At 34.1% G+C, this 14,584-nt stretch overlaps 1 protein-coding gene across 5 annotated transcripts in view; it reads right to left on the bottom strand.

The window, feature by feature from the left end:
* The window catches only part of LOC111507540 (uncharacterized), a 209,820-nt gene that overhangs the window by 114,379 nt on the left and 80,857 nt on the right, over window positions 1-14,584 (bottom strand). For all 5 annotated transcript variants that reach the window (XM_074170429.1, XM_074170435.1, XM_074170405.1 and 2 more), the window contains exon 2: window positions 12,515-12,700. In XM_074170429.1, coding sequence (XP_074026530.1) covers window positions 12,515-12,698 — 184 coding nt within the window. In that variant the 5' untranslated portion in view covers window positions 12,699-12,700. The remainder of the gene's footprint in view (window positions 1-12,514; window positions 12,701-14,584) is intronic.

The following is a 14,584-nucleotide window of genomic DNA, read 5'->3' as shown; positions in this document are numbered from 1 at the left end:
GAAATTCTGCCTAACCTACGACACCCCCAGTCCTCTCACCAACAGACTACCATCTTTTCAAACACTTCGATAACTTTCTCACCGGAATAACCTTCGCGATTTAGGACCAGACAAAAACAGCCTCCGTCGACTTCATCGAATCTCGAACACACAATTTTTATGCTGACGGAATTGATCGACTTGTGTTGGATTTACATCTTTTTCAAAGTTTACTACTATTTTACTAGTCAAGCCCTGTCATTGGATACCTATATTGAGGTAGCTGTGAAAAAATATGTAATCCGCCATTTTGTAATTGCGGCCATTTTGAATTTGTACTTTTTCAAAGTTTACTACTATTCTACTAGTCAAGCCCTGTCATTTGATACCCATATTGAGGAAGTTGTGAAAAATTATGTGATCCGCCATTTTGTATCTGCCGCTATCTGAAATTTGCGTCTTTTTCAAAGTGTACCACTATTCTACTAGTCAATCCCTGTCATTTGATACCCATATTGGAGTAGTTGTGAAAAAATATGTTATCCGATATTTTGTAGCAGCGGCCATCTTGAATTTGCATCTTTTTCAAAGGGTACTATTATTCTACTAGTCAAGCCCTGCATCTTTTTCAAAGGGTACTATTATTTTACTAGTCAAGTCCTGTCATTTGATACCCATATTGAGGAAGTTGTGAAAAATTATGTAATCCGCCATGTTGTAGCTGCGGCTATCTGGAATTTGCGTCTTTTTCAAAGTGTACTACTTTTCTACTAGTCAAGCCCTTTTATTTGATACCAATATTGAGGTAGTTGTGAAAAAATATGTAATCCGCCATTTTGTAGCTGCGGACCTCTTGGATTCACAATGATACAGTGATACATGTGTGTAACAAATTTTAGATCAATCTCTCAACGGGGTGTCAAACTTCAATTACTGAATTTGACCCAAACAAACAAACAGGGCAAGTTGAATAATGAGTACCGTTTAAAAATATTTAAAGTATACTTATGATAGTGTTTAGGAGAGATCGGTTGTTGGGCAAAATGCTTTTTGGCTATTTACTTCTACACCTTCTGAAAAACTCTGTACTAAGATTCACTTGCGTATCCTTGAATTGACTAACGGTATGAACGTTTTTATTAACTATCTTCTTGAAAAGAGGTGAATGGAGACATTCGAATTCGATGTGACCTTGAAAAGTGCTCAATGATTCCATCCTTGATTCCAGTGAAACCAATCTGAAATTTGTACTTTTTCTGGTCTAAATGTCAAAATCCTTATGTAAATTCGTGGAATAACCTATTTCTGTGATTTTTGTGTTAAAATCATAAACATTAAATTGCAAACAAATAAACAGAAATGCTCAATGTGAACAAAATCAGTGAATATAATGACTTCTCCCCTTACGAAAACGCCTTCTATGGGAGAAGACTCAATTCTTGACTAGCGAAGATAAACGAGGCTCCCGAAGCGATCAGTTGCAAAAGCCTATATTCGACCGCCGAACGAGATTCGTTCTGTCTTTAACTGCAGAATTCACAAAAATTCAAAAGAAATAAAATGCTTGCTTTTGGATTTATTCCACGCCAAAGGTTCCAGTGTCACCTTTCATTAATAAAAAAAAAGAGTATCTGAAACAGATATAGATATTTAAAAGCTACTGACATAAAAATTCACATGCAAATATCGAAATCTGTATAATAAATTTTTAGAATGTTGAAATTTCAATACTGAAATACAAAAAATATGGGAAACCAAATACCCAGTATCAGTGATAGATGAATGTGACTCAAAAATGAGAGGTCTTATTAGGATCATAAAAAAAGGTTTTTTTTAACTAATACACAATCCAAAAAACTGAAATGTTGAACTTTATACAGGACTATAAAGCATAAATTTCACTTTTCCTAATTCCAACGGTTTAGGCAGCACAAGCCAAGATAGCTCTCAGGGAGCAAGAATTTTCCGACTTGATACTTATCATTATATTATAACCTAAATTACACAAAACCTTTCTAAACTGCAGCCTACATGTTATTCTGATGTATAAGCTGTATTTATGTAAAGTTTCATCTATATCCGTTCAGTCGTGAAAGAGCCATAAACATACATACATACATTTATCCTAACAAACTTTCATATTCATAATATTAGTTTAGATATAGATTATAAGACCAATCTTTTTCATGCAAGTCCGAAAATTGGAAAATAATTTGTGCTTCAAAGTCTTCTCACCGTGTACATTATTTTCACTTCATTACAGACGAATCGAAAAACACTGTTAATGTTCCGCTGGAATCACTTCTACAAAAAAATGAAGAAAAGCAAGTCACCGCAACATTAATTTGAAGAAACCCGCGTAAACGGAAACTCCGTTACTGGTTTCACACGGAAATAGAAACAAAACGCATCACCTAGACAGCGTCTCCGGCGCCGTTAGCCGTGACAGGAACCAACGACGACGTCGATGAGTGTTTCACTTAATTAATGCAAGTACGCCACTTCAAAAATCTCATCGTTCTTCACGACGATGAAATGTTACTCTCGAGGATGCTATGAATTAACGCCCGACTGCGTGGTTTTTGTTTAATTACTGGCGCTGCGGCTAGGCTCTCTTATCTTTGCTCGCGACAGATAAAAAAGAGCTTTTAATTGGTAGCCGAGGTACAAGGGTATGTCGAAAAGTGAGCTGTGTTTATTATCGTTCAGGTGGTTGATTTGACATTTTTTTGTTTCAGGTGCAATGTTAGAGCGCCCGTACACGAGCCACATTTTGCGGTCGGATCGACCACACAATTGCAGTCGCGTTCCAGCGAACTCAAGCCGCCCATAAGAAATACTGTACTACACGTACACGAGAGTTCACAAAAGTCAAAACGGACGTCTGCAGTCACTTGCTGCTGATCTCCGCCGAGATGTCATCGCGGCATCCGCCGTACACTAACCACAAACTTGCAGTCGTACCCAACCGCGTACACCGTGGTGTACTTTTTCTCATATTGGTCTCACAGCATTCAATTTTTAATGTCAGTTGCATCAACTGTAAGTGCAGTTTATATGACCGCAAGTCGACCACAAATTTGTGCTTGGGTCAACCGCGAAGTGCAGTCAACGTGACCACAATGTTGTGGTTGCCTCAACTGCAAATATGTGGTCCGTGTACGGCCGGACTTAGGAATGCGCTGAGAGCCACAATGTATCGTTATTTCATAATCGATTGTTCAAACTGTCGATTAGCCACAGTCGATTATGGGTGAACTGACAATTAATCAACAGTTTGAACTGATGAAAACAGTTATATTTCCTTTGACAGACGCCAAAAAAAATAAATGTCCAGATGTAACATTCGATAGGCTACATGAAAACACATACAGGATGTTTACTGAGAATTCAATGTTCAAACTGTCACATCAGCAATGGTAACCAGATTGGATCCATTTCCACAGATCTATTTGAAATACAGTTGTTGAAAAAATAATTACGAATTCTTTTAGTTCTCTTATTTTTCGTCAGGTTCATTGGCGACAATTTTTGTTGCATTACATTTCACTGCGTGATCACCATTTTATTTCAAAATATGCTCGGCTATCCCCGACAGTGTTATCTGCCTTCTCCTTTTTTATTCACGATATTAGCGGAAATAGCTAGAATTGAATCTATTCGAAGCAAAAAAACAATAATAAAGTACCTGTTGTATAGGGTCATGTTGTTGAAGCTAAATCTGTCATTTATTCAGTCTGTTTTGCCAAATCATCATTCAACAACATGTGCAAATAATAAAATTGTTTTATCAAAATGGATGTTCTGTTCGAGCAACGAACCGCGCTCTTCGTCCATTCTACGATGGCCACAATCATCCTACCGAGAGGACTATTCGTAATGTAGCGGAAAAATTTGAGTTGGCAACTGACCCTAATTTTAATCGAAAAATAATCTTCAGCGGTGAAACCCATTTCTAGATGAATGGGTACGTGAACAAATAAAATTATCGGAATCTGGAACGATACCAATCCACATGATATCCCGAAAAAGTCACTGTTTGGTGTGGATTGTGGATTTTCGAAAACGACGTTGGCCAGGCCATCACTATCAACGGCGAGCACTATAGGTCGATGATTACCAACTTTTTTTGGCATGAATTGGATGATCTGTGTATCAACGACAAGTGGTTTCAACAGGACGGTGCTACGTGCCACACAGCTCAAGCCACATTGGATATTCTGCAAGACTGATTCGAAGGCTTGGTCATCCCACGTGGAGGTGATGTGAACTGGCCACCGAGATCGTGCGATTTGACCCTGTTTGACTTTTACTTGTGGGTTTTTTTCTAAGCCGCAGGTGTATGCAAATAAGTTACAAAGCACAGCGGTCCTTAAAGCTAACATAACCCATGCCATCGGTCAAATTCAGCCTGATTTATGCGCCAGTCATGGAAAATTGGACGTTCCGAATGCATTACACCCAGAGAAGCCTTGGCGAAAATTTGAACATGTTATATTTCACACATAATGATATTAATAGGTCTTTCAAACGAATAAAACATTTTGATATCTCACACACACTTTGTTTTATTTAAATTTGAAGATAGAAATAAATGTATGTCTATTATGCATCGAACAATTATTATACTTTACTCTTGAAATATACAGCGCGTACTTAAAAATTATCCACCTCCTAATTTTGAACGGAACAAAAATGACGGTCGGATAAAGTTAACGTAACCAACAATATTTTTAGTACTTTTTGATAAACAAACGTTAGTGCTGCATCACTTGTCGCCGGGGGTACAATCAAGTATTTTTTTAAATAGAAAAAGGGGCACCACCTCGTTTGACAGGTTCTTTGATTCTCTATCTAACACTCGTTTATTTTTGAAAATCAGATCAGCTGGATAACCCGGATCAGTTGGATAACCAACAGTTTTATATCCCTTATATAAATCTGTGAACAAACAATAAATAACATAATTTCGAAAAAAACTGTATTCAAAACTAACTCCAGTACATTACAATTCAAAATGTTCACCATGCACTTCCTGACAGTAATAAAGTCTATTTACAAATTCGTTTCTTACATTATCCAATGTTCCCGTAGTAATTTTGCTGTGTACCTATTTTTCTTTTCATGAGTTCTAAAATGTACGATTATGAATCGTACTCAAAAACATCTAGATGCCTCCTATCAAATGATCTAGCAAGCCATTATTGAAAACGCTTTTTCCTCACCAAAAACAAAAATGCCGTCTCTATGCGCGTTTCGCTCACTAGGTAAGCAGTATCAGGAGATGAATCCTGATAATGTTAACTTGGTTAGCGAAAGGCGCGTCTAGATACAGCGTCTTTGTTCTGGTGAGGAAAAAGTGTTTTCACTGATTTCATTTCATGACAGAATAGTTCGTTTGTGGCTAGATGACAATATCCGAACCGGTAGATGGCTAATCGTGTTCCTTTAGAGCGGTCCGCCTGAAATGACGGCCTCACATTTCAATGGACGGATTCGTGAATCTAAAGAATAAGTTACATAACAGCAATCCATTCAAGAGCTAATGGATAAAATAAGAAGTCACTGCATCGAAACAAACTTTGTTTTTGTTGTCAGGAAATGAATGGTGGACATTCTGATCATCTATTGAGATGAACTGGAGTACATTTTGACTTTTGACTATATTTTTATTGAAATTTATGTTTATCGTTTGTTTGCAAATTTTTGAGACAATGATAGTTATCCAGGAACAACTGATCTGATTTTTAAAAATAAACCAGTGTTTATAAGAGATTTTAAAAGATATATCAAACGAAGTATCACAAGATTCCTCTTTCCACTTGAAAAAAAAGTCGGTAGCACCCTTTCGATTATGAGTGGTGCAGCACTCTTTCTTATTAAAGAGTGACAGCTATAAATATCGATTAGTTTTCAGTCCGGTTCTGTGATTACAATGTTAATATTATTACACAAAGAACTTGCCAATACGACAAAACATAAGTACTATTACCATTGAATTTCGGCCGGCGCTATCGTACCTATATAGTTGAGAGGTTACCTCTGCAATCAGATTCAAGTGTATCAATATTTTATAATGAATTTCTATAATTCACGTTATCCAATTTGTGTGGAACTAACATTAAACATACTGTCTGATGACGTTCGCATTTTGATTTCCTATTATCACGTTTACGTGGGAACAACTACTGCACACATTATTGTTTACTCTGATTGTTGAACAGTTGAAGTTGATAATACAGAATGTAAATGGATTTTTTTTTGGAAATGGGTCAAATTCAGATAAAAGGCTATCGTGTAGCAATAAATTGGCTTCGATACAGTTTGTCATTTAAACCGGATACCAAAATAATTTGTTTACTAGGAATTGAATGAAAAAACACTTGTTTTCAAAATGTTTTTTAAAATGTTTAGTTTACTATTGCCAACATGAGGATAGAAATTTTACAATTCATCATGAGGATATCAAAAATTGCAATATTTGAATCAAGAGATTGAGGATGTAGCAAATTGTTGTTCAGTTCACAAAGCATTGCCAAAATATTGTTGTTATACGTTTCGCTCAAACACAACAAACTACCCTTATGAAATTCAAGTGAGAAATGAAATGAGAAACTATTGATCATAGCAAAACATCCGTGTTATATTGTTGAATGTTAAAAATTATGTGATACATTGCAACCTATTCAAATTAGAAACACTACTGAAAAACTGTTTTTACTTATAATAATAATAATGCAGAAGGCTGTCATTCTTGGCTTACTGCGCTTGCTCAGGACACATGCTTCTCGGACACTTACCTCACGGTGTGGGGGAGTGGTCGTTGGTTGATAATGCTGTCGCGCCCTCCCGAATGTTTCGGAGCTTCGGGGGATAGGGCCTGAGCAGCACATATTACGGTAAAAAAAAATAATGACACTGATAAATCAAATTTATTCCAAAGAAAGGGTGGACATCTATAAAATAGTATCACTTACACAATACCATCACAAATTAAATATTTTTAAAATGAATTAGAATACTATATAAAGTCGTCAAATACAAATGAAGATTCGATCGAATGCATTATATATATGAAAAGTAGTAATTAATATTGATAACCAATATAAAAAAATATAAGTACCAAAAGCCTATCACTTGAAAAGAGAATAATTTGTTAGAGATATGCAGAACGGCATAAGACAATCAGGGAATGAGAAAGGGTACTTTCATTTTTTCTTTTCAACTGTTTGATTAAATAATGTCTATACTCACTGGGAAGTTCATTCAAGAATTTGGCAGTATTATATGAAAAGCTACAATTAAAAAGGGAAGTCGATTGTTTAAGAACGACGAGTTTGCCAGCTAAACATTCTGGTTTTTTGAATTTCAACATTTTATGAGTGAATGTCAGCAAATGAAGTTTCCGTTGTAATTCTAATCTTAGTCATCTTAATTCTTTTATTTTGAGCTAATGTGATCATATTTTTTTATGCAATAAGAAAAGCAGACATGAATTTTGAATCGTCTGGAATCGAACTGAATCGATTTGTGAGATCGCAGGACCGCAAATACAGTAACAGTATGACAGTTTTTATAAAATAAGTGACTCACATAATTTCAGCTTCAACTTAAAAGAGATAATGTCTTTATTAGGAAACAACTGACTGAAAACATTGTAGGAAGTTTGACAGAGATGACTGATATGTCTATGAAATCATAGATCAGAATCACAATAGAGCCCTAAATTTTTGCATTCATTGACCTGTGGAAGTATTCCGTTGTTAAGTTTTATACTGATCACAGAACTAGCGCTCTCTTTCTTTCTTAGGTTCAAGAAATATTACAAAAGATTTCGGACTATTGAGTTTGAGGTTATGTGCCATACACACTCTTATATCACACAATCATTGCAAATTAAGATTCAATTCACTCATAGATTTATGGTTGAAAAAGATACATTCAACTGGGTATCGTCAGCATAATGCCGAATGTGTAAATTTTTGAATACTGATAGAAATCTGAAATAAAGAGGGAAAATAGTTATGGTCCAAGTATTCATTATTAGATCTCCACCATTTTTTAGAAATAGTTTAGAAAGCAAATATCTTTTACGGGACAAAATTCAAAAAGCTTATTTTGATGTTCAGAGCATAGGTACTGCAATATTTGTATTTGTCCAAAATGAAAGATCGGCATTAGTGTTTTTCAATAAAAAAATTAATATATCCCTGGATTCAGCATGCTTTCAAATAATTATGACCATAATTTTATAGAAATATCATCAATAAAACAAAGAAATGACAACTTCCCTCTTTCAACAGATATTCGTGAAAGTGTATTCTTGCAATAAGTTGAAATTATACGTTTTTTGGGAGATGACGATAGAGAGGTTGATGAGTTTTCAATGACAGACATGCAGAGCATCCTAATCTAATCTCTTACTGCAGTACGGTGAATTAAATTTGAAAATATTCAATTTGACTGGTACAGTATCGACGCTGCTTTAGAAAAATAATCCTGAAGAAACATTGAGGTTGAATTATTTTAGAATATTCAAGAAATTATCCTAATTTCAGTTTACGGAATGCTGGTTCAGATTTAAATGTGACTCGACAAATCAGTCGGTGATTTCTCAAGGAAGACAATATTGACACTTTTAAACCAAATCTTTGTTTACACACATTGCAAGAAGGCGACAAAGAAAAACGTTTAGGATATTGTTCATGGGCCCAAGGGGACTGAACATTTATATGATGGAAATTTTCTAAAATATGTTATGTACCTATACCGTCGAAGGAACTTTCACATCACAAAATTGTCGCTATTGGGATAATTTCCATTCGGTAATGAACTGTAAAGGTCGGAATTCTCAAAAAATATACGTCTGGTGTGGGATACCGAACGAGCGAATTATCACCGGTCCTTTCTTTTAGAGAACATCGACGTAAGGAGCTTTTCACAGCTTTCATTCATGGATTATGAGATGCCATTCACGAACTTCCAATGAATGCATGACTGACTTAATTTATCCAGTTAGATGGCCAATTAGTAGAGACAATTAGGCTAAGTTAAGTTAAGTTTGAACTTCCTCTTCAAGATAATCACTTGGTGATCGAAACACGTGTCGAGGTGTTAAAAATAACGATTTGGTGTTGGGAAGAAACTCCAGTAATATTCATTACTACAGCAAAGGTTCCAAACAGTATATCACAAAAACTTGTATTTTTAACTAATGTTACTGCAGTTTCATCCTATAAGAACATTTTCAACATTTGTATAATAAGTAATATCTAAAGTTGTACCACACACAATTACATGAATGATTTCAATATTCATAAAAAAATCGGACAATATATAAAAACTGTTCTGTCATTTAGAGGACACCTGAACAAAATAGGACCACTATTCTGAAAGTAATACCAATAATTACATTAAGAACACCTTGCAATTGGACAATCAATGTGATATATCTACTTTTTATTTGAATAAATGAAATGAAATTTAATACAATAACAAGACAAGTACAAGTATGATACAAGTACTTGTCTTGTTATTGTATTAGTTACTTGAAAATGGTCTAATAAACAGAAACCGGTCGTAACAAATAATAAACCTAGTAGAAATCAGACAAAAGTTATTTTCTTTATTCTATGTTAAAAATGAAACTGATTACAATGACATTACGATAGATATACTGAAGGAAAATATTCAACACAGAAAAGGAAGAAAACGAAGGAGGACAAAGGGTCAGTGACCAACTAAAAAAAAAAAAACGAGAAAAAAAACATTCAATGTATTACAGAAAGTAGCACAACTGAACAAATCATTAAAACTACAGAAAAAAAAACAATTGGAAAACGAATTGAACAACAGATCGTTAAGCTCAAGAACAACAGCATAATCAAGGCGTGAAAAAGTGCTTCAGGCCAAAAATGTCTGGAAGACAACTGCAGAAAAGAAATGGACGAGGGATTAAAGCAATGAAATTAAATAAAATGTTAAATCGTTGAAAGATACAATACTGTTACAAAACTGACGATCAACGGAATAGATTCGCTAATCGTATTTTCTGAACATACTGGCCTTCTCCGATGTTAATTGTCAGAACTGCCGATTTCAAAATCGACAAGCGAAATAAACCAGTGAAACAAGTGAAATGCTTGTGAAGTATAATTAATTAAATTTGTTTTTTGACAAAACTACAAGTTTTACAGTAAAATAAAAACATATAAATAGGGAAGCAGACAGATGCAAAGTTATAGTATAGAACATCAAAACTCGAAATAACTCTCCCTTAAGGACATAAAAGGGGTTATGCTCATTTTAAAACAGATTTCGATTTGAATTTATCTCTTTGATTTCAAAAAATAATATAGAATCTTTAGAACCCTTTTTCTCAGTAGTTGTGGCTAATAATTGCGACTTTTGGTTTATTGACTTAACATTTCTAGTTCGAAATTCGAGAGACAGCATTGTTGATATATTTTTTATTCGTTCAAGGTTTCAACAACGTATTGTACATATAACCTACATTATCCACATACGTCACTTATTGCATGGCCATTCAAAAAATACACTTGTGGTGACGTGATTTCACGAAAGAAGTTCAGAAAATTTCAACACATGGATCTTAGACTGAAACCATAACGGATGAATAATTCAAACATTCCATAGTAATAAGTATATTTTTCAAAACATCATCTGATAGTTTATAAACAGGAGGTGTTTCTGGTGTTTTTATGTGGCCGCTTCCAACACACTATACTCGACTGAATATTTAGGTATTGAATAATGAGCTCAAATTTGGACATGTGAATGAATTAATATATGTGATTATTATAATTGCACTCTAACGAAGTACAATTGGTAATACAAAAATTATGAAACAAAAGAAGAGTGAGAAAAAATGTAGATACATTGGATTAATGACGTTTTTGTATAAATTATGGAAACTTGACGTTTGATGTTTTAGATATTCCAAGATCACTTCCAGATTGTTTTGTTGCACGATATACCAATTTTTGGAATCAAGTGTTCTTAGAATTGCAACATTTTCCAGAAGAGTTGTAGAAGAACTTCTCCATAAAGGTTACCTAATATTATTGTACCATTTGTCTCAAAGAGCGTGTGCAGGGTCAAGTCACGTTTGATTTGTAGATGTGTGACTTTCAGAGTAGGTACTCAGTATTCCATCAATCTGCAGTCATGTTTATTCCTAATAGTATAAAGCAAAATAAATATAATTTTGAACCGTGGTGCTTTTATCACTAGGTCAACGACTGTTGGTGACCACAGCAGACAAGAATTGTCTCTATTCGCCCGATTACTGTGATACGTAATATCTCAACCTAGTAAGGAATCTAGTAATGAATTATTGAGAAAAACATCCTTTATATCTACCAAATCATATTCTGAATTCCCTGGTTTGATCAATGCAGAGCATAGATTCATCTGCCTGCTGGCCATAATTCGTAGCTCTATAAGTATTAACGTGAAGTAAAATGAGAAATAAAAATTTCTATGGTTTTTTACCACTTATATTTGTAACGAATGCAAGTGGTAAAAATATAGGAAGTTTAGTTTCTCACGTAGTAACGGCTACATCCATTAATTCAATAACGTGGAGTTTTTCTGTATTAACTGGGACAATTTGAGACTTTCTATGGCCCACTTGATTTTTCTGCATCAACGACTGATTATGAATACATCTTCGGAGTCTTCGAGATACGTGTGTGAGCTGAAGTAAGTCGGTTTCAAGCTAGTTCAGAGCCGCTTATTATAACTTCTGATTCTGTCTGGAGTATGTTGAGAATTAAAAGTGGAGAAGTGTGTTCGAATGAAACAAATGAACGTAGTAGACCCTATTTAAAAAAGACTACAACTCTGCATTTACTAATATTCTCCGAATATACTTTCATAAAATCGATCAAGAGTTTTTACACCAGTTAAACATAGGTATTTCTTTACCAGCCGTTGTTGCTCACAGACATTCAGAATTAATGTCAACATAATGAATACACGAATTAATATTCTAATATATTAACGGAGAACGTGAATGAGTAAACTCGTATTTTTCAACAATATAGTTTCATTGTTAAAATCGATCGTGCTTTGATATGAGACCACAGAGCCGGCACCCCAGTCACCCGAATTACTTGACGGTCATTATAGAACAAACCATGAACTATACTAAAATTCCACTGAATTCTCAGTAATATTGCATTAAAATAAAATAATTGTTTTCAGGTTGTGATTCTATATATTTTATAATTATTTTTTCTCATCTGTTTAGGATAATTTCCGTACACCACTGCAAAAGACAGATTACGGCAAAAAGGTCACAATCTTTTCTGAGAACTTGCTGTCTACTATTTTGGAATTATAATATAGGTAAGTAACTATTCTGAATATTATGAGCATTGTATCATTTCAATGAATTCAACAGAAAAATAATATTCAAAGCTATTTGACAAACTTTGCTTATACAGTGGGCTAAACAAATTGACAAATGAGATTTGGGATTAACAACAATTTTTATGATCGCTAATTTTACCTTGTGGTATAGGATGTAGAGTAACCGATGTGCTGAGTCGATCTCCGCCCATGCTGACCAGGTGTGGGGTGTCTGTCTGCAATTTAAGGGCCCTACCGCCCGTGTCGCTGAGTTCCACAGCCCCCGGGTTTGTTGAGCCGATGACGGGGGGCCCGCCACTTCCGGACAAACTAACGCCGGACATACCTGAAACAACAAAATATTTTTGAAGAACGGATTTTTTAGTGCTGTTACTTATCTGAGCACGATCTTGGAAAGCGGAACATAGAGTTGATGTAAATTTCATTAGTTCCGGTGATGACTGGACTTGTTCCTCCTCTAATAGCCTATAAATAGTCATCTCTTGGAGGAATAAGTCCAGTCATCACCCGAAGACGATCGTGGATACCAATAATCGAAACGTCGCCGTCGTGAAGTAACTTGGCTTGAAATCTTTTGATTTTCAATTATTTTTTATTGTTGAATATTTCAATTGTTGCTTGTTTTTTTATTTTATAGTAATTTCATTTCAAGTTTTTTTAACGTAATTGTTATTTTCAGCTATTCGTTTTGATTTTATTGATTCTTTTGAGGACTTCAAATCATTTAAATCATTTTATATTATATTAGACAATGGAAGTCCGAGCTAATAAAATTCACAATGAAACAATATTAATCACCTTCAGACATAATAGTTGATGTTTCTGAAAGAGTAGGTATAAAATCTGTTTTTCCGTTAGGTATAAATATAAATAACAATAACAACTACAATAAAACTAAGAGGTCAATAGAAACAGACCCATTATGAGGAACTCCTACAATATTTTAGAAAAACTTTTCTCTATCAAAAATGAACACTCTTTTCCGACAAGAAATTCAAGAACTTTTCAACTAGAAAATTACAGACAACTATCAGTTAAATATAATTTGAATTCCAAAATGTATTTTTTACAAAACTATTAGGCAGATTTTAAGAATATCAAAGACTGCTATAAAAAACAATTTGAATTCAAATACCCCATTGGATGGACACTTTCAAAATCTAATAATAAACAAGATACCCAGTATTGCATACTCCATATTCAATACCGAAATAGAATGAGACAAAAATGTTTACCCCACTTAAACGGCATGCAAAACTCGAAGGTAGGTAAAGTTTCTTCTTTTTCAATTGGAGAACCCGAATAACATCTTCATTTCTTAGGTGTACAAAGTCAGTTTTTCATGACACGAATTTTCAAAATATTTTCCACTCTATTTTTACCCCTTCGGGCGACCTGGCACATTTTATTGAATACTGAATGATATAATTTAATATTTTTCACTCAGTGTACTTTATGGATAACTTCACACCCGTGTTTCAATTCCATAACGAATGTTTGTATGAGTACAAGTTTGTAGAATTGCACATAGATGTTCAAAATAAATACACTAATAATACATCTTGAAAATAAAACGATATAACGAGTTTTCTCCACAATAATCAGCCAACCAACTATCCAATAATTATAGCCGATTGCCTTTATACTTCATCTAGAAAGATGAAAGCATGTATTGGCTAAAAATTAAATATACGAATATAAAAAAATATATTTAAAAAAATTGATTTTAACAATGAGCTATTAATAAACCTTTTGTGGATCTTATAACTAAATATACATTTCAGTTCGTTTGAACTATACAATTATTATCTACAGCGTTTGTCTTTGCAGCTCATTGTTTGAGAGACTTCGAAGTAGTATAATTTTAGGCTTGAATATTGTAGATAATTGATAACATTTTCCTGGCATTGTTTCATTACAAATGGTGCCCATTTCCATAAACAACTCTTAATTATTTATCTTTATGCATATTGAATTGTATTACCAGTTCCAGTCACGAAGGACCTTTATAATCCAAATTCCATTTCTTTCATGACAAGCAACAAATGCTGTAGTTTTACGAAATTAATTGATAGGAATAGGAGATATTACACGATTCGATTTTTCAAAAGTAAACAATATGATTCCGATTTTTCAACTCAATACAATTGATATACTGGACTAATCAAAAAAATCATTTACACCCTTTATCTGATTTGATTTTAACAAA

This window comes from Leptinotarsa decemlineata, unplaced genomic scaffold (genome assembly GCF_025532065.1).
Source record: "Leptinotarsa decemlineata unplaced genomic scaffold, Ldec_3_MD MMD2_P_RNA_scaffold_11, whole genome shotgun sequence".
Classification (NCBI taxonomy): domain Eukaryota; kingdom Metazoa; phylum Arthropoda; class Insecta; order Coleoptera; family Chrysomelidae; genus Leptinotarsa; species Leptinotarsa decemlineata.
This window is presented reverse-complemented; position numbering and strand designations above follow the sequence as displayed.